At 39.9% G+C, this 20,418-nt stretch overlaps 1 protein-coding gene across 7 annotated transcripts in view; it reads right to left on the bottom strand.

Annotated features, from left to right (window-relative positions):
* The window catches only part of BLM (BLM RecQ like helicase), a 97,983-nt gene that overhangs the window by 36,042 nt on the left and 41,523 nt on the right, over window positions 1–20,418 (bottom strand). For 3 of the 7 annotated variants that reach the window (XM_008512643.2, XM_008512645.2, XM_008512644.2), the window contains exons 5-12: window positions 19,395–19,516; window positions 15,635–15,767; window positions 14,636–15,333; window positions 12,703–12,894; window positions 9,432–9,550; window positions 8,139–8,252; window positions 6,506–6,604; window positions 6,149–6,297 (exon numbers count right to left, since the gene is read on the bottom strand). In XM_008512643.2, coding sequence (XP_008510865.2) covers window positions 6,149–6,297; window positions 6,506–6,604; window positions 8,139–8,252; window positions 9,432–9,550; window positions 12,703–12,894; window positions 14,636–15,333; window positions 15,635–15,767; window positions 19,395–19,516 — 1,626 coding nt within the window. Of the gene's footprint in view, window positions 1–577; window positions 748–6,148; window positions 6,298–6,505; window positions 6,605–8,138; window positions 8,253–9,431; window positions 9,551–12,702; window positions 12,895–14,635; window positions 15,334–15,634; window positions 15,768–19,394; window positions 19,517–20,418 lie in introns of those variants that run through there. The other 4 variants (XM_070571060.1, XM_070571068.1, XM_008512648.2 and 1 more) reach the window with 4 other exon arrangements.

Below are 20,418 nucleotides of genomic sequence, written 5' to 3'. Positions count from 1 at the left end.
TCCAGAGTGTCAAACTCATGTCATTTTAAGTGATGTGTCAGGAAATGGAATCAGTTTGTGCTCAGCTCTTGTTGCTTTTGGAACTGAGATAGTTGCCATGGGGATATGTACTAAATAGTTTATGTGAATTGAAAAATGAAGTCAGAAATTTTTTATATAAGAAAATTAATCTAATTTGGCTGATTGGTTTGGCAGTGAAAACTGGCTTTGCCAATTGGGATATATGGTAGTCATTTCCCATTATCTGAAAGAGCTAATCTGCAGCCACAAAGTTTTGACAAAATTATTATTTAAAAGCATATCACACAATAAAAACATATGCCCAAAATACCTTAGGAAAAGTATAGTGAAACTAATAGTATTTTGATTTCCCCAACTCTTCCAAATATGTTGGATATAAGATTCATTCAACTGAAAAAGTAACACGAATATTTAATAGTCACTAGATAAATTTTGGTAAAGCTTTTTTTAGGGCATATTTCCCAGAAAAAGTAAAGCGAATAACTAATGATCTGACTTATTTTGCCAGTTAAACGGTTTCCAATTCTTTGCTTTCCACAAAATTTGGAGGACCTACCTGAGTCGTCAGCTGACAGATCATTAAAAATAATTTTTGATGACAGATCACTATGTTATTTTGGGATACGCGTCAGAAGAAATTCAAATAACTGAGTGTTCCTGCTACAATAAAATGCCTTCCATCCTCACCTATGTGTTTAGGTGAGTGATGCTTCTCAGTGACTACATCTGTAAAAATAAGAAACACGAGCCAACTCAATTTATCCAGAGATGTGTGAACCAACTGAAAAAAAGTCCGATCTCATTACGTTTTACATTCCCACTCAAAATTTATGCTTAAGAATTATTTGTAAAATATATTTAAGCTATTCTAATCAGTTATGTACTACTGACTATAATGATTCAATCTAGAAAAAAATATAGGAAATTAAAAAACAATTTTTAATTTATACACATATTTTCCTTGTAGATAAGTATGATAGAGTAAGAAACAAGACTTCAAGCATAAAAATATATTACTTTAGGATAAAATTCCACTGAGAAACTAAAAGAGAAATATGAGCTCAAAGAGAGAAAGAGAAAATGCAATATATCTGTTAAATAGTTTACATTTTTTAATGTGTTTTCTAAGTAGATGATAGTAGGTACAGAATTCCTGTTATATTATATTCTACTAGATATGTTTAAAATGGTTAGGTAACTATTTTGTTTTAAAATGTTGATATTTACAACAGACCACATTCTCTTTATTTAAACTCATGCTGAAAAATTTTAGGTGTCAGGTTAAAAATGTATAAGTGGTACAGTTTTCCAAAATTCTTTTAGAAGGCACACGTGACCAAAGAAAGGGTAAAGATCCCTCTCTTGGCTATCTCCATTCATCCCTCACCGTCCCGAACATGACAGATATAAAACCAAATTCATTACCCATCCCCACCCCATCCCACCCTTCTTCGCCCCTGCATTTCCAGTCATGGTCCACGGTCCCAGTCACCTGTGCCAGAGCTAGAATAAACTTCCCCTCTGTCCACCTATAGCAGCCTGTCACAGCTGCCGGTCTTGCTGATTCACTCTGCCCTCTCTCTTGACTCTGTTCCCTCCTTCCTCTTCTGCTACTGCCACCACCACCATCTCTCTCCTTGATGACAGCACCAGGGTCCCTAAAGGGCTAGCCTGCCTCTACTCTCTTGTTCCTCGCCCCACCTTCTATCCCACTGCCAGGGTTATCACTCTAGCAAACAGTCCAGATCTAGCCACTTCCCAGGGCAACATGCCCACAGCACCAAGTCCAAACACTTTACCATCACAATATGCAAGACCTTCCAGGATCTGGCCTCAAGCCACCTTCCAAGGGTCCTCCCTTCTCTGTTTCTCCACTTATCCTACAGATTGTTCACTATTCCCTGGGCCTGACCTGTACCATCATGCCAGAAACTTCAGACCTGAACTCTCACTCTGCCTGTTAAAATTCCCTTCATCTACCACTTCACCCCCATTAGGATGGGTATAACCAAAACACAGGCAGTAACAAGTTTTGGTGTGGATGTGTAGAGAGTGCCACCCTCATACACGGCTAAGGTACTATGAAATGGTGCAGCTGCTTTGGAAAACAATCTGGCAGTTCTTCGCAAGGTTAGACACAGAGTTACCATATGACTGCCCATCCTAGGTATAGGCCTAAGAGAAACGAACACACATGTCCACACGACAACTTGCACACAGATGCTCACAGCTGCATTATTCACAATCGCCAAAAAACAGAAATAATTCGAATATCCACCACATGATGAATGGATAACTAAAATGTAGAGTATCCACACAATGGATTACTACTGGGCAATAAAAAAGAATGAAGTAGTGATGCACGCTACAACAAAAACTTGAAAATATTAGGCTAAGTGAAAGAGGCCAGTCACAAAAGGCCACATGTTGTATGGTTCTATTTATATGAAATGTCCAGAATAGGCAAAAATCTACAGAGACAGAAAGTGGACTAATGGTTGCCTAGGGCTGGGAGTACGGGGGATAGTGGGAACTGACTGCTGATAGGAACAGAGTTTCTTTCTTTCTTCTTCTTCTTTTTTTTTTGGCTGAGGAAGATTAGCCCTGAGCTAACATCTGTGCCCAACTTCTTCCACTTTATATGTGGGTTGCTGCCACAGCATGGCTGACAAGTGGCGTAGGTCCACAGCTGGGATGCAAATACGTGAACCCAGGCCACCAAAGCAGAGTGTGTCGAACTTAACCACTACATCACAGGGCCGGCCCCTGGAGTTTCTTTTTAAGCGAGATAAAAATGTTTTAAAATTAGATAGTGGTGGGGTTGCAAAACCCTGTGAATAAACTAAAAAGAAAAGTCATAGAATTGTATACTTAACATAGGTGAATTTTATGGTATGTAAATTATATTTCAGTACAGCTGTTTTAATTTTAAAAGACCATCCATTCTACAAAGCCAGCTTCCTTTATAAAACCCCATCTGACCCCTCCTCATGCAGCGAGTTGTTACTTTGGGTTACAGTGAATCCTGCTTTCCTGAGTTTTGGCAGTCATAATCTACGCCTCTGATCACCACTCACTTCATTCTGCAATTTGGTGTAGTATTTAAAGGCTTCTGAAACCAGACTGTTTGGGTTTAAGTTCTTACTCCAACACCTGCTAGATATATGACCTTGTGCGTGTTATTTGTCTGTGCTTCAATTTCCTTATCTATAAAGTGAGGGAAATAGGAGTACCTACCTCATAAGACTTGTGTGTGGATAAATAACACACACAAACGCCAGGAATGGTGCCTGGCACAGTGTGTAGGTAGATATGTAAGTGCTAGCTACTTTTACTGTTGTGTTATAGTTAACTGTCTATGTATCTGTTTCTTTTCTTTTTCTCCGTTCATATTTTAAGGTCCTGCGGAAAAGGAATGAAGTCTATTTTGTTATCCATCCTTGTATTTCTCAAAGAGGAAGAAGGTTATCACAGACGGGCAGGAGGAGAGGAACACGGGGTCACAGCTCCTACCCAGGGACACCTGCCTTCATGGGGCCACGAGACAGAGCAGCCGGGTGCCTTTAACCCAAACGAGGGGTCTACTGGCAGAAAAGACCAAGAAACAATGTAGCAGAAAGTGTTCATTAAAATCTTTTACTCTCAGTAAGGTATTTAAATCCTCCCAGGTAAAGGACCAAATATACCAAAGAGCCAACAGACTTGCCCACATTTTCTTTTTTTTTTTTTTAAAGATTTTATTTTTTTCCTTTTTCTCCCCAAAGCCCCCCAGTACATAGTTGTATATTCTTAGTTGTGGGTCCTTCTAGTTGTGGCATGTGGGACGCTGACTCAGCATGGCTTGATAAGTGGTGCAATGTCCACGCCCAGGATTCGAACCGATGAAACCCTGGGCTGCTGCAGTGGAGCGCGAGAACTTAACCACTCGGCCACGGGGCTGGCCCCAACCAAATTTTCATATTTTATCCTCATTTACCAAAATTCCTCCATATGTTTCGTTCGTTCATTTTTTTCTTTTTAGTTTTTTTAAATGGGAATTAAAAGAAGTTTTTTTTTTATCTTTTAAAGATTGGCACCTGAGCTAACAACTGTTGCCATCTTTTACTTTTCTTTTCTTCTTCTTCTTTCTCTTCTCCCTAAAGCCCCCCAGTGCATAGTTGTATATTCTAGCTCTGAGCGCCTCTGGTGTGCTATGTGGGACGCTGCCCTAGCATGGCCTGATGAGCGGTGCCATGTCTGTGCCTGGGATCCGAACCAGTGAAACCCCAGGCTGCTGAAGTGGAGTGCGAGACCCTAACCCCTCGGATACAGGGCCAGCCCCACATTTATTCATTCTTACTGAGCACCAGTTCTGCACAGGGTACCACATGCTAGACTCAGGAAACGTACAATCTATTGATTTTCCAGGCAGAGCTCCTCCAACTACTGGGAAAAGATATTATAGGCGTCTGTCTCTAAATATACATGTGCAGTGTTTACTCAAACAAAAATCACCAATTCTATACTGACAAAAAGTTATTCAAAAGCTGAATTGAATTTATATCATTTCTTTTAACTATGAGCATTTGGTAATTAATATTATTGATCTAAAAGAACAGCGGGGGCTGGCCTGGTGGCACAGCGGTTAAGTGCCTAGTAAAGAAAAAAAAAAGAAAACCTTTCGTAGATCAATGTAGTACTTGTAGAAGCAAATTTCTAGCAGATAGGCTATTCACTAGAACCTAAAGTATAACATGACATCTTTTTTTTTCTTTTAAAGATTGGCACCTGAGCTAACATCTGTTGCCAATCTATTTTTTTCTTTTCTTCTTCTTCTCCCCAAAGCCCTCCTGGTACATAGTTGTGTATTTTCAGTTGTGGGTCCTTCTGGTTGTGCTATGTGGGATGCCGCCTCAGCATGGCCTGATGGGTGGTACCAAGTCCGTGCCCAGGATCCGAACCGCAAAGACCGGGGCCACCGAAGCAGTGCCTTCGAACTTAACCACTCGGCCCTGGGGCCGCCCCTGATATGACATCTTAAATGTAATGTTTTAATGTATATCAATTATGGAAGCCACATATCTTTTTTCCCCCAAATTTTATACAAACACCCCTCTGAAAGTGAGATTAAATTAAAATATCCCCTTCCAGATTTTGTCGTCACACACAAAATTCTGAGGACTCTCAAATTCTTGTGCTCACGAATGCCAGTCTAATCTGCAGAGGTCTTTGTAGCTATCTTAATCTCATGACCCCTCATGTCCTTCAGGCGGAACTTTCAGTTCTCCTCATAACCCGCTGAGATGCCGTTGTTGTTTTTACTGATTATTGTATTTATAGAGCCAGCTTATGGTCTTTATTTCCAAATGAATAAAAGCTGTGCTTTAAAAATCCATCCTCAACTATCAGTCCTCACTCCTTCAGACAATCCACAAACTCAAAGCACACACTAATAAATTAGAAGAAAAAAGTATTTTAACCTTGGTACACAACAGATGCTAAATAAACATTTGCGGAGTGAATGAACCTTTCAGAGAACGCACCTTTCTCTGCAAACTGAGAGGTACAAAATAATCCAGTACAACCTATATAGGTGGGGATATTTTTAACAGTAGTTTTTGTTACTGAGTAATTATGGATTTGGTGGCAACAAGAAGCTGCTTGCTGTTGAGATGAACACAAAGTAAAAAAGCTGTTAGATAGTTTCTGGACTGTGTTCAATAGTACAGATATAATTGAGACTTTAAAGGAAAATGACAAAGTAGGGTAATCTGTTCATTTTATGAAGTATACTCTAGGATACATGGAAGCCAAATGAGATAAATAAAAGCTGATTCAGTACTGGGACTACACCAGCTCAACAGGCACAGCACGCAATTTATCCCTACTTCCAAAAATAGGTGCTGGGGTAGAGTTTTGAGATCAGTAAGTGGAGAAAAGCCCTAGGGCTCTGGTTCCCAAACTTTGCCGCATATTGGAACCACTCCAGATTCTTTAAAACACACTGGCTCCCAGCCCCCCAAATTGATCTAACTGGCCTCGGGCGCACCTGGGCATTGGGGTTTTTAAAGCTCTGTACAATTCTAATATGCAGCAACTTAGAACCTCCGCGCTAGGATTTTAAAATTCATGATTTTCAAGAACTTACACCTGAGGACTGAGAATCTTCAGCTGAGTGAGGATGTCCTTCTGTACCCTGGGATTAGCTGTGGCAGTAAGAGCCATCACCGGAACAGAGGGAAACTTCTGGCGAAGCATATTCATCCTTTTGTAATCTTGACGAAAATCATGTCCCCACTAGTTGGAAAAAAAATATTGCTTTTCAGACTATTTGGATCTTCCTTATGTAAAAAGCAAATACTGCTCAATATATTAAGAACCACCTTATTCTTCAGTGAAATAGCAGAATAACTCACTAATTTTTTTTTCTCTTCAGTTCAGAAAATACATATACTGCTGGTAGTATATATTTCTTGGTATTTCAAGACATAAAAACAGCATTTACCTGGCTGACACAATGTGCCTCATCAATAACAAAACGTGCCAAGAGCTTCCTCTCATACAGATTCTCCAAAGTAGTAATCAGTCTGTTACTTGCACAGACCTAGACCAGAAATGTATTAATTAGACATTTAAAAACATTTAAACACCATGTTACCTTAAGGATTTTGTCTCTTAAGTTCCATTGCAACTTAAGCTGTATTAAAAGCTCCACATAAAACTGGTTCTTATTTCAATCTATGAAAAGAATTAGCAGAAGTAATAGAAAATAGCAAATCAGACATTTTAGAATGCTCACCTACACTCAGCAAACAGTTTATGTAGTAGGTCAGTGGTTCTAAAACTTTTTTCTGCCACAGTCTATCTGAGGGCCACCACATGTTTACAGTGGTAAAAGGGTTACAGATGTGTGTTACACGTGTGCATGTTGTTTGGAGGAAAAACATATACATACCTACATACATGTATATTTGTATTTTTATTAATATATTTTGTATCTCTGTCTATGACAGGGACTAGAAGCAATGACCCTCAAGTAGCAATGACCATGTGTGGCACCCATATCTTGACAGAGACATGTCAAAAGGACACAGAAGCCAGTTTGATGGAGCTCTCCCACTGGCCAAATCTAGGACAATTAGAACATTAAAATACATAATGATCATTGATTATAACCCACTGAATAAATTAAGAACCATGATTTCACATTGATATAAATAAACACGTGGGTGAAAGGGAAAGCACTTTCTTACAGCTAAATTGGAAGAATCCTCATTTGACATTTGTTATAGTATTAACTGATTTGGAGAATCATCAATGGATAATGAAACTCATGGGTAAAAGTCTGATGAGTAACAGGATATTTACAGTCTCAGCGTATCCTACAATAGGATACCTACTAATCACAAAGGCCAAAACAAGTAATTTGACAGTGGAGAAATCTGGCTGACACCACCTTAACCAAGTGATCCAAGTTAACTAACAGGGCAGCAATGGGACATATCAACACTAAATGTCTCCCAAGAGGACGCAGTGAGAACCTAGCACCACTTCTGTGACAGTCCTGCCAAAATGAACAACACGAATTGAATCATGAGGAAACATAAAATAAACTCGAATTGAGAGACAGTCCTCAACACAACTGGCCTTTGCTCTTCAAAAATGTCAAAACCATGAAAGACAAAGAGAGAGAAACTGTTTAAAGGACATTAAAGATACATGACAATAAGTGCAATGCAAAATCTAAGATTTTCTTTTGCTATGAAGGACATTATTGGCACAACTAGCAGATTTGGAACAAGATTTATAGATTAAGTAACAGTATTTTTCAATGAACATTTTCCGATGTTGATCATCATACTGAGGTTATATGACAATTCCTTCTTTTTAAGAAATGCACAGCCAAGTATTTAGGGTTAAAAGGATATCATCTCTGCAATTTACTCTAAAATGTTTCAGAAAAACATAAAAAAATCATAGTAATATGTTACCATTTGGAGTTTCTGGGTGAAAGTTATACAGGAATTCTTTGCACTATCCTGTACAATTATGTCAAATTTCAATGTCAAAATTTAAAAACTATATGTATTCTAGTGGGCTTTACTATCACATTTTAAAATAATGATATAAATACAAACCTTCTCTGGAGTAACATATAGAAGTTTTATAATTGGGTCTTTTTTTGATAATTGAAGGTAAATACTTGTAGCTTCTGAGTCGGTCTTATCACCTGTTAGATATGTAGCTGGAATCTAAGTATAAAAGTAGTGAACAATTTAAATTTTACACATTAATCTGACTTAAGCTTATATTTATCCTTAGATTTTATAAATATTTTTATAAGCCTCTCATCAAATCTGTCAGAGGAAATATAATCTCAATATAATAAAAATAACAAATAATCAGTACATATTTTTAAAAAACCCTTATTAGGCTTAACTCAAAACACTCTTCCCATTATTACTTCCTTTTCTTTTTTCCTCTTTTCTTTACTTCCTTTGCTTTTCACATTTGTAAGTAAAATAAATATAAATTCAGCATCTAAGTGACTCCAATCCTAATGTATGGCTACATTTATTTTTAGATAAATACATCTTCAGGGTTTTAATGCGTAATAACAATGAGAGGGGCGTAACAGCACGGATGGTGGAACAGCGGCTACCATCACTGCACTAAGACGTTCTTTGTAAGAAAAATCAAACCAGTGGTCTTGTTGAGCAATGGTGGCTCCTAACTCTGAAATCAGTTCTGTAAGATCACAATCAGCAGGATTGAGTAGACTGCTTTCATCTAGTTCCTTAACCTCAGCCAGGAGGAAGAAGGACATATGTGTGTGGGCACACTCATGTGTATGCATTTTAAAATATAAAGGAGTGAGAACTATGTTGATCTGGCAAGAGTAAAAAAAAGAAATCCTTTCATATTATTAAAAAAAAATTTGGGGCTGGCCCCGTGGCTGAGTGGTTAAGTTCGCGTGCTCCGCTGCAGGCAGCCCAGTGGTTTGCTGGTTCGAATCCTGGGCGCGGACATGGCACCGCTCATCGAGTCACGCTGAGGCAGCATCCCACATGCCACAACCAGAAGGACCCACAATGAAGAATATACAACTATGTACCGGGGGGCTTTGGGGAGAAAAAGGAATAAAATAAAAAATCTTTAAAAAGAAAAAAATTTACATCAGTAAAATACTGCTTAAAAGTTTTTACTAAAGTGCATTCTTTTAGAATAAGAGTGAATTACAGAAGGTAATCTGTATCAGAATTTTCAGACATGTGCTTAAATGTACAACTTAATGTTGTGCTTTATTCTTAGGACTCATGAATAAAGAAGGTTATCCAGAGTACTGAAATAGAAGTGCTTTCAAGTCTTTTTTTTTTTTTTTTTTTTTTTACTATTTTTATTATAATTAGTAGTGTTTCACTTTAACTTACATCCAAGGAAGTCAGCTTTTGGACTTGATCTACTATAAGTGATCTCAAGGGAGAGATGACAATAGTGACCCCAGGAGAAACACAGGCGGGGAGCTGGTAACACAAACTCTTACCACCTCCTAAAAGAGAGATGACAAAAAATATCCATCAGGTTCTGTCTTGAGAACATAAAGGTAAAAGTTATAAAGTAAATAACACATAATGTTTAAAACGATTAACTAAGAGGATACCATGTGATATTCCCCACAGTGCCAACAATTTGCCATATTTGAATGAGCCAAAATATTTAGGCAATTTAAATGTGTAAAAATTATCACTAAGACATCTTATATAGGTACAAACGATAGTGAAAGCAACACTCAAGGCAGGAGACTTAAACGGAATGGAAATGTTTTAAAAGTCTACTTGGGAAGTCCAAATACAGCAAACTTTTTATATCTGGCAGTACAAGGGGTGCTAGGATACTAGGATTAAAATAATTATATTATATAGTATTTAACTTTTAGAGTTAAACTGTGATAAAATATACAAAATTAAAAACCATAGTAAACATGGTTTAACATTTCTTTGACGATCCAAAAGGCACTTTTAGGATCTCAGTTTTTTTAAACCATTAGTATGAACCTTTCAACACTGAATATCAGAGCTTTTACTCCCAGAACTTTCTTTTTTAAAGATTTTATCTTTTTTCCTTTTTTTCTCCCCAAAGCCCCCGGTACACAGTTGTATATTCTTAGCTGTGGGTCCTTCTAGTTGTGCTATGTGGGATCCTGCCTCAGCATGGCTTGATGAGTGGTGCCATGTCTGTGCCCAGGACTCGAATTGGTGAAACCTGGACCACTGCAGCGGAGCGCGTGAACTTAACCCCTCGGCCACGGGGCCAGCCCTCCCAGAACTCTTATCAATAAGGTAATATTGAGGTCAGCCCCGTGGCCGAGAGGTTAAGTTCGCGCACTCTGCTTCGGTGGCCCAGGGTTTCGCCAGTTCGGATCCTGGGCGCAGGCCTAGCACCACTCATCAGGCCATGCTGAGGCGGCATCCCACATAGCAGAGCCAGAATGACCTACAACTAGTATATACAGCTATGTACTGGGGGGTTTTGGGGAGAAGAAGGAAAAAAAAACCCCAACAGCTTGGCAACAGATATTAGCTCAGGTGCGAATCTTTAAAAAAATAAAATAAAATAAAATAAGGTAATATCCTCAATCTTCCTTTAAAATAAAAGAAGGGTAGAGCCCAGCCCGGTGGCGCAGTGGTTGAGTTCACACGTTCCGCTTCGGCAGCCCGGGGTTCGCAGGTTTGGATCCTGGGTGCAGATATGGCACTGCTTGGCGAGCCATGCTGTGACAAGCGTCCCACATATAAAGTAGAGGAAGATGGGCAAAGGTATTAGCTCAGGGCCAGTCTTCCTCAGCAAAAAGAGGAGGATTGCTGGCAGATGTTAGCTCAGGGCTAATCTTCCTCAAAATAAATAAATAACTTTAAAAAATCCAAAAAATAAATAAATAAAAGAAGGGTAGAATTACCTTAGCATGTACCAACAGAAGATACAGAGAAAATTTCGAGATCAAAAAAACACCTCTCTCCATTTAACTCCACTTCAAAATGGCCAGACAGTGAGTACACATCTAATGATACCAAAAACGCTCAGTCCCTCATTTCCAACGTCACCCATCTGCTCACGGTAGAAGCTAGGCCAGGCAGATTCTAGGACTTCTATTTGTTTTTTATTTTTATTTATTTTTTTAAAGATTTAATTTTTTTCCTTTTTCTCCCCAAAGCCCCCTGGTACATAGCTGTATGTTCTTCATTGTGGGTCCTTCTAGTTGTGGCATGTGGGACGCTGCCTCAGTGTGGTTTGATGAGCAGTGCCATGTCCGTGCCCAGGATTCGAACCAACGAAACACTGGGCCACCTGCAGCGGAGCGTGCGAACTTAACCACCCGGCCACGGGGCCAGCCCCTATTTGTTTTTTAAAACTATATATCGCTTTCCTTCTTTTTCGCAGGTGTGGCAAGTAAATTTTGTTTTGGCACATATGTGTGAATGTCAAGGAAAGAGCAGGATGCTAAGAATAGAGACCTGAGTTCTAGTTTCTGCTCCACCACTCAATAGGCTATATGAATTTAGACATGCCACTTAATCTTACCGCGCCTCAACTTTATGACCTGCAATGCATACTACATCCGTGGTTTTCAAAAAATTTTCTTGTCTAAAAGAAACCTTATTTGGAATCTTTATATATATATAAACCAAGAGGTTGAAATTGGAGTGGATGGACCCTCAAAATGCCCCCTTGAAACCCTAAAGGACCATGGAAAGCCCTGAAAAAATCACTGGACTAGATCACTGTCAGGATCCTCTCCAGCTTTACCTTTGGATTGGGGTAGAAATGGAAGACACAGAGTGACCAACAAGTTAACAAAATTTGAAATCCTTATTATTAAACCAACCTCTTCTAAATTTTAAAATCAGTTTGAAAAAATTCAGGCATCTAGTCAACATTATTTAATAATGATGGCAATAACTAATTGCCAAAGGTCACAACACAAGGCAAGTAAAAGGCAAGGGAGGACTACAGACAGGTACTGCAGTTCCAAAGCCCTCATGTTTCCTATCCTAACTGCGTATTTAATATTCTTGGATGAATATAAATCACTGAACAGCTGGTATAAACTTTAATAGCACAATGAAAAAAAAGTCCCGGATCTCCGCAAAACCGAGGCCAAGAAAGAACTATGCTAAATGCTTTCATTTAATCCTCACGATGCACGGTGAAGCAGGGCCCTCATCCTACCCCCTTGCACACACGAGGGAACTCAGGTTCGGGGAGAGGAGCACCTCGTTCAAGGCCATACCACTAACCAGAGCAAGAGCTGCGTTTTAAGCTCAGGCCACCACCCCAGAGCTGATGATTTTAACCCTCATGTGACACCAGACTGGACCTAATAAAATGCCAGAAAAGGTCATTGTCTCTGACAGTAATTTTTTTGTTCATGTTCCAGACTAAGTTAGGACTGGAAAAAAGAAAAATTCCCAAAGAGAACTGCTAGATCAACTCAACATGATGAGCTTTGAGATGAAAATCATCAAGGGCTATAAACGTTATCATGTCAACAATGAGAATAGAGGGTTCTCACTACTGCACGGGAGGCTTGGAGGTCCCTAAGTGACAGAGATACTGTGTAGGTGTGCTTTTTATTTCTATTAAACGGCTCTCATTTCACATCTGCCAATGGATTCCTGCCAATTCGTATCTAAAAATACATACCAGTGGGCATTAAGATAAAACAGTCTTCACCAAGCAGTGCAGCGTTGATCGCCTCTAGCTGATTAGTTCTAAAATGATGCAGGCCAAATTTTTTATGAAAAATCTTCATCATTTCTTTTGTATGAGGAAAACTAAGACTTTGGAAACGCTCATGTTTCAGATTTCCGGATGCTAAATTTTGCGCCGACTTGACTAAGAAAATGAATGTTAAGAAAAAGCAGAGCATTAATGTAACAAGTCAGTTTTAGCATTTACCCTTTGCCCTGAGAATCGCTGGCCTACGTTTCCCTGCAGCAAATTCCTTCTTTAACCATTTACTGGGGTTTCCTCCCCAACTGTCGGAGTCCCCGGAGGAGACTTCCTAATTCACGTTTTCCTTGATTTTTCTGCAGCACTCCCACTATTATCCCTCCTTCCTCCTCGCTCTTGACTTGAGACGATGGTGAGATTTCCACGCGATTTAAACTCCCTTCCTTAGCTGCGCTTCGTCCACTGCCTCTGAAACTTGGGAGTCTTGCAGACACTTGGGACTGGGCTCTTGGGACATGTTTTTTTGGCATTTTCCTAGTCCCCTAATTTTAAACATCACCTCTGTGCACAGAACGTCTAGATCTCTTTCTTAAGACCTGGCCGACACCCTCCTCAGTTCCAGTCCCGCATGTATCTCCAACTGTCTGCAAGACATTTCTACCTGAAGGACTTAGCAACACTTTAAGCTCAAAAATCTTAAAACAGCCCTCCTCAGTGCTTCTCCAAATCTGTCTCTGCCTCCTGACTCCCCCGTCTCTGTTGATGGTGCCGCAGTTTTCCCAGGCACCGCGTCTGGACGCTCGGTCGCCTTGGCTTCCTGATTCTTCCTCCATAGTGTCTCACACCCACCCGGAGCTCTGCAGCCTCACTGTCGCAACTGTGTTCAGCTTGGAGAACAAGAGGTGCTCACGCCAGCCCTGGCAGCTACTCTAACCCCAACACTCAACGGCCTCAAGGATGATTGTGAACATCAAGTGTGACACACTCTAACATGATACAAAAATAAATCCACTAATGGTTGTCTTAAAGGTCAACAGCATAACTGTAAGAACAACCTCTGTGGCATTAAGTCATCAACGGTAAAAACAGGGAGGGCTGTACTTTATAAAACTTTTACGCACATAAACTTGTTCAGTTAAAAAACACTTTGTGATAACTTTATAAGGTTGATGTAAGGTTTTAAAATTAATTTTGGCTTTTCTCTGCAGCCTTTATAGTGCCTAATTTCACTCCTCCCAAACTCCTCTCACTGGACTGTGAGCTCTAATAGGGCAGAAGTGCTCATCATGCATCTGTCCACCACCAGAACCTGGCACAGGACATGGCACATGGTAGGCGCTCAATAGTATTTGCTGAATGAGTTAAAGGGATTCTAGGCCAAAAGAAATAATTTGATTCATTTAAGAAATTTCTGACTTCACCTTTCTTAAACTGCCCTATATTTAATATTTTAAGACATAACACACGCTTCTCTACTTTATAAATTGATCAGTTCTCATCAATCCAGAATTCTAAAAATACACACCATTACATTTTTAACATATAAATTCAGCTTTGCTTTTTACCTATCCCCTAAACCATTAAAAACTTGGTCCTCGTGAGTTTTATTGTTTTAGGAACTAAAAATGTTAGTTTAAAGGCAAAGCACATTTGTGATGACTTTAGAGCTTTACTATAATAGGTTATAATTACACATTTTAGAAAACTACAGCTGCTACAGAGACAAAAGAGCAACTTGCTTTTGAAATTGTGATTTGTAATTCATATTATCAGCAGAAATCTGCATAGAAACAATGTAGTTTTTAGGCAATGATGATTTGCTATGGTTGTTCTTATACAATTCCTATTTTGGACAGTTTTGTTTTCATACGAAATAGAAGCATTCAATTTATTTTAAACTTACCAGTGCAATTCTGAATTGACTCCGAGAAGTTTTTATTTTGAGCAGTAGATGCCACTGGAAGACAGTTTGTCTTGGCTGAAGAAATTCTTTCTGATACTGATTTAACTGGCCCACCTTCCTTAACAGGTTGATAGGCAGCTGTGGAAGATTTGCTGGCTGCTAAATTATGCATTATATTTTCCCAGTCATCATCATCATCAAAGTCATCTATGTCAAAATTATCGATTTCACGGGAGGCCTGGATTTCTCTTTCTAAGTCATTTACTGAAGCAGTGTGTTTATTCTGATCTTTCACAGCAGTGCTTGTGAGAACGTTTCCTGGAAAATAGGAGCTTTCATTTCTTTTTTCTATCCTTGGTGTTTCAGCCCAGTTGCTGCTTACAAAAGACTTCTGTAAATGGGAATTGAATAATGGTCTTTCAAAGAGATTCTTCGTGGTGGCTGAGAATCCTGTCTTTCCTGGGGTAGTAGTCAGTAAACATTCTCCAGCAGAAATGGAATTTGAGGGAAGGTGTGGAAAATTGAACTCAACAGAATTCTCTGTGGGACAGGAACCAGCCTTTGGCAACGCATAAGGCGAGGAGGCAGATGCCACATCCTCCACAGGGCTACCGAGGGAATCAGGCCTGCCTCTCCACGTTGAGCCAAGAACACCGGCATCACTTGTGTTAAAATCCACTTCAGCTAGGAGTTTCCTTCTGAAGAGAGAACACAGAGAACCACATTAAAGAAGAGCAGTCTACAATGTAGGCCACACAAGTACATCTTTAGTTTTCATCCCAAATTGTGACAAAATATATCCTCTTTTTCCCAATCTCAAAAATCTGAATATAAGTACTAAAGGAACAGTTTGGAAAAGTAAATAAATTTAAAACATAGTGACAATTATCCTGTTCAATTTCCTGGCCAGAATGCCTGGAAATTTTGCCCTCCACATTTCTGACTTGGAGTGGTAGAAATGCAATCAGATATATTCCAGAAGTAGAAAAATCAAAATACCTTATGTTGCGCTGCTGAAGCAGTTCGTTCCCACAATTCAAAGCTTTCAGTTCAGCATCAGGAATCGTATCAACCAATTTACAGATATGGTCCATCACGTGAATAAGCTGCTGCTGTAAACTTATCTGTCTAACTATAAAGTAATTACGTTAATATTTTTCTTTGAAAACAAAAAAAGTAAAAATTTGAAAGTCATGCATGTAAAATTTGAAGTAGTTTAAAAACAAGGTAAAAAACATCGAGATATTGTCCTATTATCTGCTTGTGAAATAACTTGAAATCAGATTTCCTCTATTCTATATGATGAGAGCTCATAACTATGTTAACATTTAATTTCAGGTTAATTCTTAATATTTCTCTCAGGGTAACCAAGGTCCTTGCAAGATACAAAAGTTTATCAATTTACTATCATTTTTCTTTTTTACTAATTTCAGGGGTAAATCTCACCATGCCCACACCAAGCATATCATAAGGGCTTGGAATGGTAAGAGCCCCAGTTGTTCTGGTCTGCCTGGCATCCAGGCTCCCTTTCAGTGGTGACAGCAGAGCACTTGACTTCTTTTTGGAGACCACCCCTCCCCGACTCCCTCACTGGGTATCCGCATAAGAAGAGCACCCCTCCCCAACTCCCTCACTGGCTATCTGACGTAAGGCAGCTCAATGAGAATTAGGTCTGGGAGTTTTTTGACTGATTGGAAAAGAGGATCTCTCTTTTCAACGAGCTAGACAGTCTACTGGTGGCCATCTCTGCCACCAGACAGGAAAACACAGCTTGAAAATAAGACCAAGACAAGGGAAAGCAGAAAACAGAGACAGAAAGAAATGGGGGACTGAGAGGGAGAGATGGGATGAAGAGAGGAGAGAGAAGGCAGGTGTGAGAGAAATTCCTGATGACAACATATGGACATCTGAATCCAGCCAGCCCACTCCACACTGTTTTGTTTAAACTATATAACTAGGAAACGTCAAAGGAGGTGAGGCTTTAGATGAAGGAAAGAAAAAAAACGGACTAGGGTAGCAGTGGGAAGCAAGGAAGATGCCTACTCCAGCCCCAGGGCCTAAGGAGAAATAAACAGTTGAGGGAGGCTGCAGAGGAAAGAGTCCTCTCAGGAGACAGTCAGAAATCTGGGGAAGAAAACGTTCAGAGACGAGAATGAAGTTACTGGGAAGATGCAGACTGAGGGCAGTCAGCTGAAGGGTGCACAGAGCACGAAGGGGGGAAGACAGCACAGACCAGGGGTGCAGAGGGCAGTGCGGGGACAAGCATCCGTGTGACAAAGACTCGGGAAATGTGGACTCTTACTAGTGACTGATGTAAACAGGGATGTGCGGGATGAGATGGTAAAGTGGGACTGCTTAATGCCTATTTTACATCTGTTTTCTCTCCAAGGAGAAGGAGCATCAGATTGGAAAGAGGAGAGTAAATAATTGTCTGAAGGAAATAAAAGCCAAGAGGGGCTCAGAGAGTGACACAGCAGTTGGAAAGGAGCTCAGGTCTCCTTGTCTAGACAGACCACACCTCAGAATACAAAGGAAATGCGCAAATAAGATCTCGCTGATCCGTGAGGCACCTGGTGAACAGGACAGCTGATGGAAGAGTGAAGACAGGCAAACATTGTTCTAACTTTCAAAGAAATTCTAAAGTGATGGCCAAAAGCTACAGGCTGGTGATCTTGATGTTAATTCAGAGTAAAATTCTAGAATATGCTCTCAAATGGCTGCTTTGTGTGCTCTAAGAAGGAGAGGAAACAATTACAGAGTTAGCAAGAGTTCATAAAAATAAACCAGCCCTCTTAACATCTTTCCTTCTTTGAAAGGATTACTAGACTGTCAGATAATAACTATCATTTATTTTTTTTATTTTTATTTTTTAAAGATTTTATTTTTCCTTTTTCTCCCCAAAGTCCCCAGGTACATAGTTGTGTATTTTTAGTTGTGGGTCCTTCTAGTTGCGGTATGTGGGACGCCACCTCAGCATGGCCTGATGAGTGGTGCCACATCCGCACACAGGATTCAAACTGGCGAAACCCTGGGCTGCCGAAGTGGAGCGTGTGAACTTAACTACTTGGCCATGGGGCCAGGCCCAAATAACTACCATTTATTAAAGGCCGACAGCACCCTGGGTACTTCACCTCGAATCCTGACAACTCCCCAGCAAGGCAGATATTACTCTCCTTGTTTTACAGAAGCAGCAACTGAGGTCTAGAGAAGCTTAACTACTCTGTCATGGTCACACAGCCAGGAGGAAGAGGAGACAGGTTTGTGTCCCAGGTCTGCACCACTTGAGAGCCAATGTGCCACCCATTGCCTCTTGCTGCCTCACACCCTGAGCTTCTGGAGTCCATGTCCATGGACAAGGGAGCGAAACATGGTCTGACGACATATCTGTAGTTAAACAAGAAGTGGTGCTACGTGAATTGGCGTCAGCCAGGAGGGAGGCCTCTCTCGCCATTCTGCAGGACTCTCCTTGCCACTGTCCTAGTGGACCATTTTATCAGTGAAACTTACTGATGTAGAAACAGCATGGTGCAGCGGCTGCAGCCTCAAGTCTGCCGGGTTCAAAGCCTAGCCCCAACGCTGCCTAAGTCACGACTCTGTGTAACTACTTAACCATTCGTATCTCAGTTTCCTTATCTGTAAAAACTGGATAACGGAAACTACCTAAAAGGGCCACTGTGAGGATTAAATTTGTTAATATTGTAAGGCACTTAAAAGAGTGCTTAGGACATGAGACATTTCAGCAACATCCCTGACAATAAATTCAGAGACCAAAATAAACAAAAAGAAATTTGGAGAAAACAGAAACAACGCACAGAGACCACTACATGTCTGTGTGCATGCACACACACACACAATCAGTACAGCACCCATCAAACAAGAATAGAATGCACTACAAAAATATTCAGAGGATAAAAAAGAGCTCTTGGAAACTGATTTTATAAAAATGAAAAATTCCATAGAAGAGTTAAAGATACAATTGAGGAAATCTCCCAGAAAAGCAAGAGATGGAAAATAGAAAAGATAATCGATGGAGGCCCAATATCCAAATTGAAGTTCCAGGAAGAGTGAAACAAAACAAATAGAAGAAAATAAAAAGAAATAACACTAGAAAAATTTCCAGACTAGACAGACACAAAACTCTAGGCTGAAAGAGCCCCTGGGAAGTAGAAAGCAAGAGCGGGAAAGGAGGCTACTATTTTTCAAAGTCTTGTAGAGCTACTGGATTATTTATACTTGATATTTAATAGAAAATTTTAAAATGAATTAGAAACAAATCAAACAAATCAAAAGTATCAAACTTTAAGTGAACATCAAGACCCAAACCCAGACTACACACAAGGGTGAACAGGAGGATGAAAGTCTAGAAACCAGTATCTACAGGAAGAGTTTAAAGACCTAATGAGATTTAGCTTAAAAAAAAAAAAAAGGAGAACAAACTCCTAGGAGCTTTAGACTTATCTCACAAGGATTAAAGTTACAGGAAAGCAAATTCTGGCTCAATATGTGAAATAATTTTCTAAAAAACACTTGTTCTAACAAGTAGCTGTTCAAAATAGAGAATGAATTATGTTGTGAGAACATGAGTTTCTGAGTTGTTCGAGCAAATGCTGGCTGACGAATGAACAGGGATGATTCTATTTAGAGCAAAAGGAACTACAAACTTGCCATCTTACACTTTACAGCCACAGGGTAAAGATACAATCTTTGCTTTCAAAAGTAAGCAGTTAAAATATGTGATCTGTTGAAAATACTTTTGTACCGTCACAGTCTGTGCTCGTTTCTTGATGAGGCTGCTGTACAGTCATTTTCTCAGCTTTTGACAAGTCCTCTGATGTGCTAAGACCATCTTTTCTGTCAGGGGTGTCAAGGTCCTTTAACACACTACAAATTAAAAAATATAAAACCAATCATAGTCTAGACTAGACCAAATGCATAATTTTTCCTCTAATATTTTTCCAACTCTGGTCAGATGATATATAACAGAAAAGAAAACAATGTATTTGTCTCTCGTCTATTCTAAAACCTCTTTCGCTGGCCCTAAAGTCTGCTGTCTTCTGGCCCCAAGAGACCTTTTCACCTGCATCTCCGGTGATGCCCTTTCGACAACGCCACACTCCAAGCACAGGGCATCACTTACCCTCCCCACATGAGCCCCGCGTTGTCTGCCTCAGGGGTTTTGCTTCTGCTCTTCTCTCGACTGGGAAAACCCACCATTCCAAGCTCTTCTTACCCAAATCACACTTGTTCTTCTAGGCCCAGCCTAAGTGTTACTTCACCTATTTCTTCAGCAGGTGGTTATTAACATCTCTCTCTTCTGAAACTCCAAAGCATTTGATCCAGACTTTTCTTATTATGCCAATGTGTATATATGTGTATCTGTACATATAATTAACTCATGCAGATTATAAAAAAATATTAACACATATAAACATGGTCAGTCTGACTGGATATAACAAATATCTTAAAAGTAACAAAATAAATTAGTACTAAATGAGTGTCAAAGAGAGGGTAAGGGTACTGGGGCTGGCCCTGTGGCCGAGCGCTTAAGTTCGCGCGCTCGGCTTCGGCGGCCCAGGGTTTCGTCAGTTCGGATCCTGGGAGTGGACATGGCACCGCTCATCAGGCCATGCTGAGGCAGCATCCTACATGCCACAACTAGAAGGACTCACAACTAAAAACACACAACTATGCACTGGGGTGCTTTGGGGAAAAAAAGGAAAAATAAAAATTTTTTTTTTTTTTTTTTTAAAAAAAAGGGAGAGTACTGTGGAAACCCAAAGATA

The sequence above is a fragment of the Equus przewalskii genome, chromosome 1, assembly GCF_037783145.1.
Source record: "Equus przewalskii isolate Varuska chromosome 1, EquPr2, whole genome shotgun sequence".
NCBI classification, from domain to species: domain Eukaryota; kingdom Metazoa; phylum Chordata; class Mammalia; order Perissodactyla; family Equidae; genus Equus; species Equus przewalskii.
Note: the sequence above shows the minus strand (reverse complement) of the source record. Positions and strands in the feature narration are given on the sequence as shown.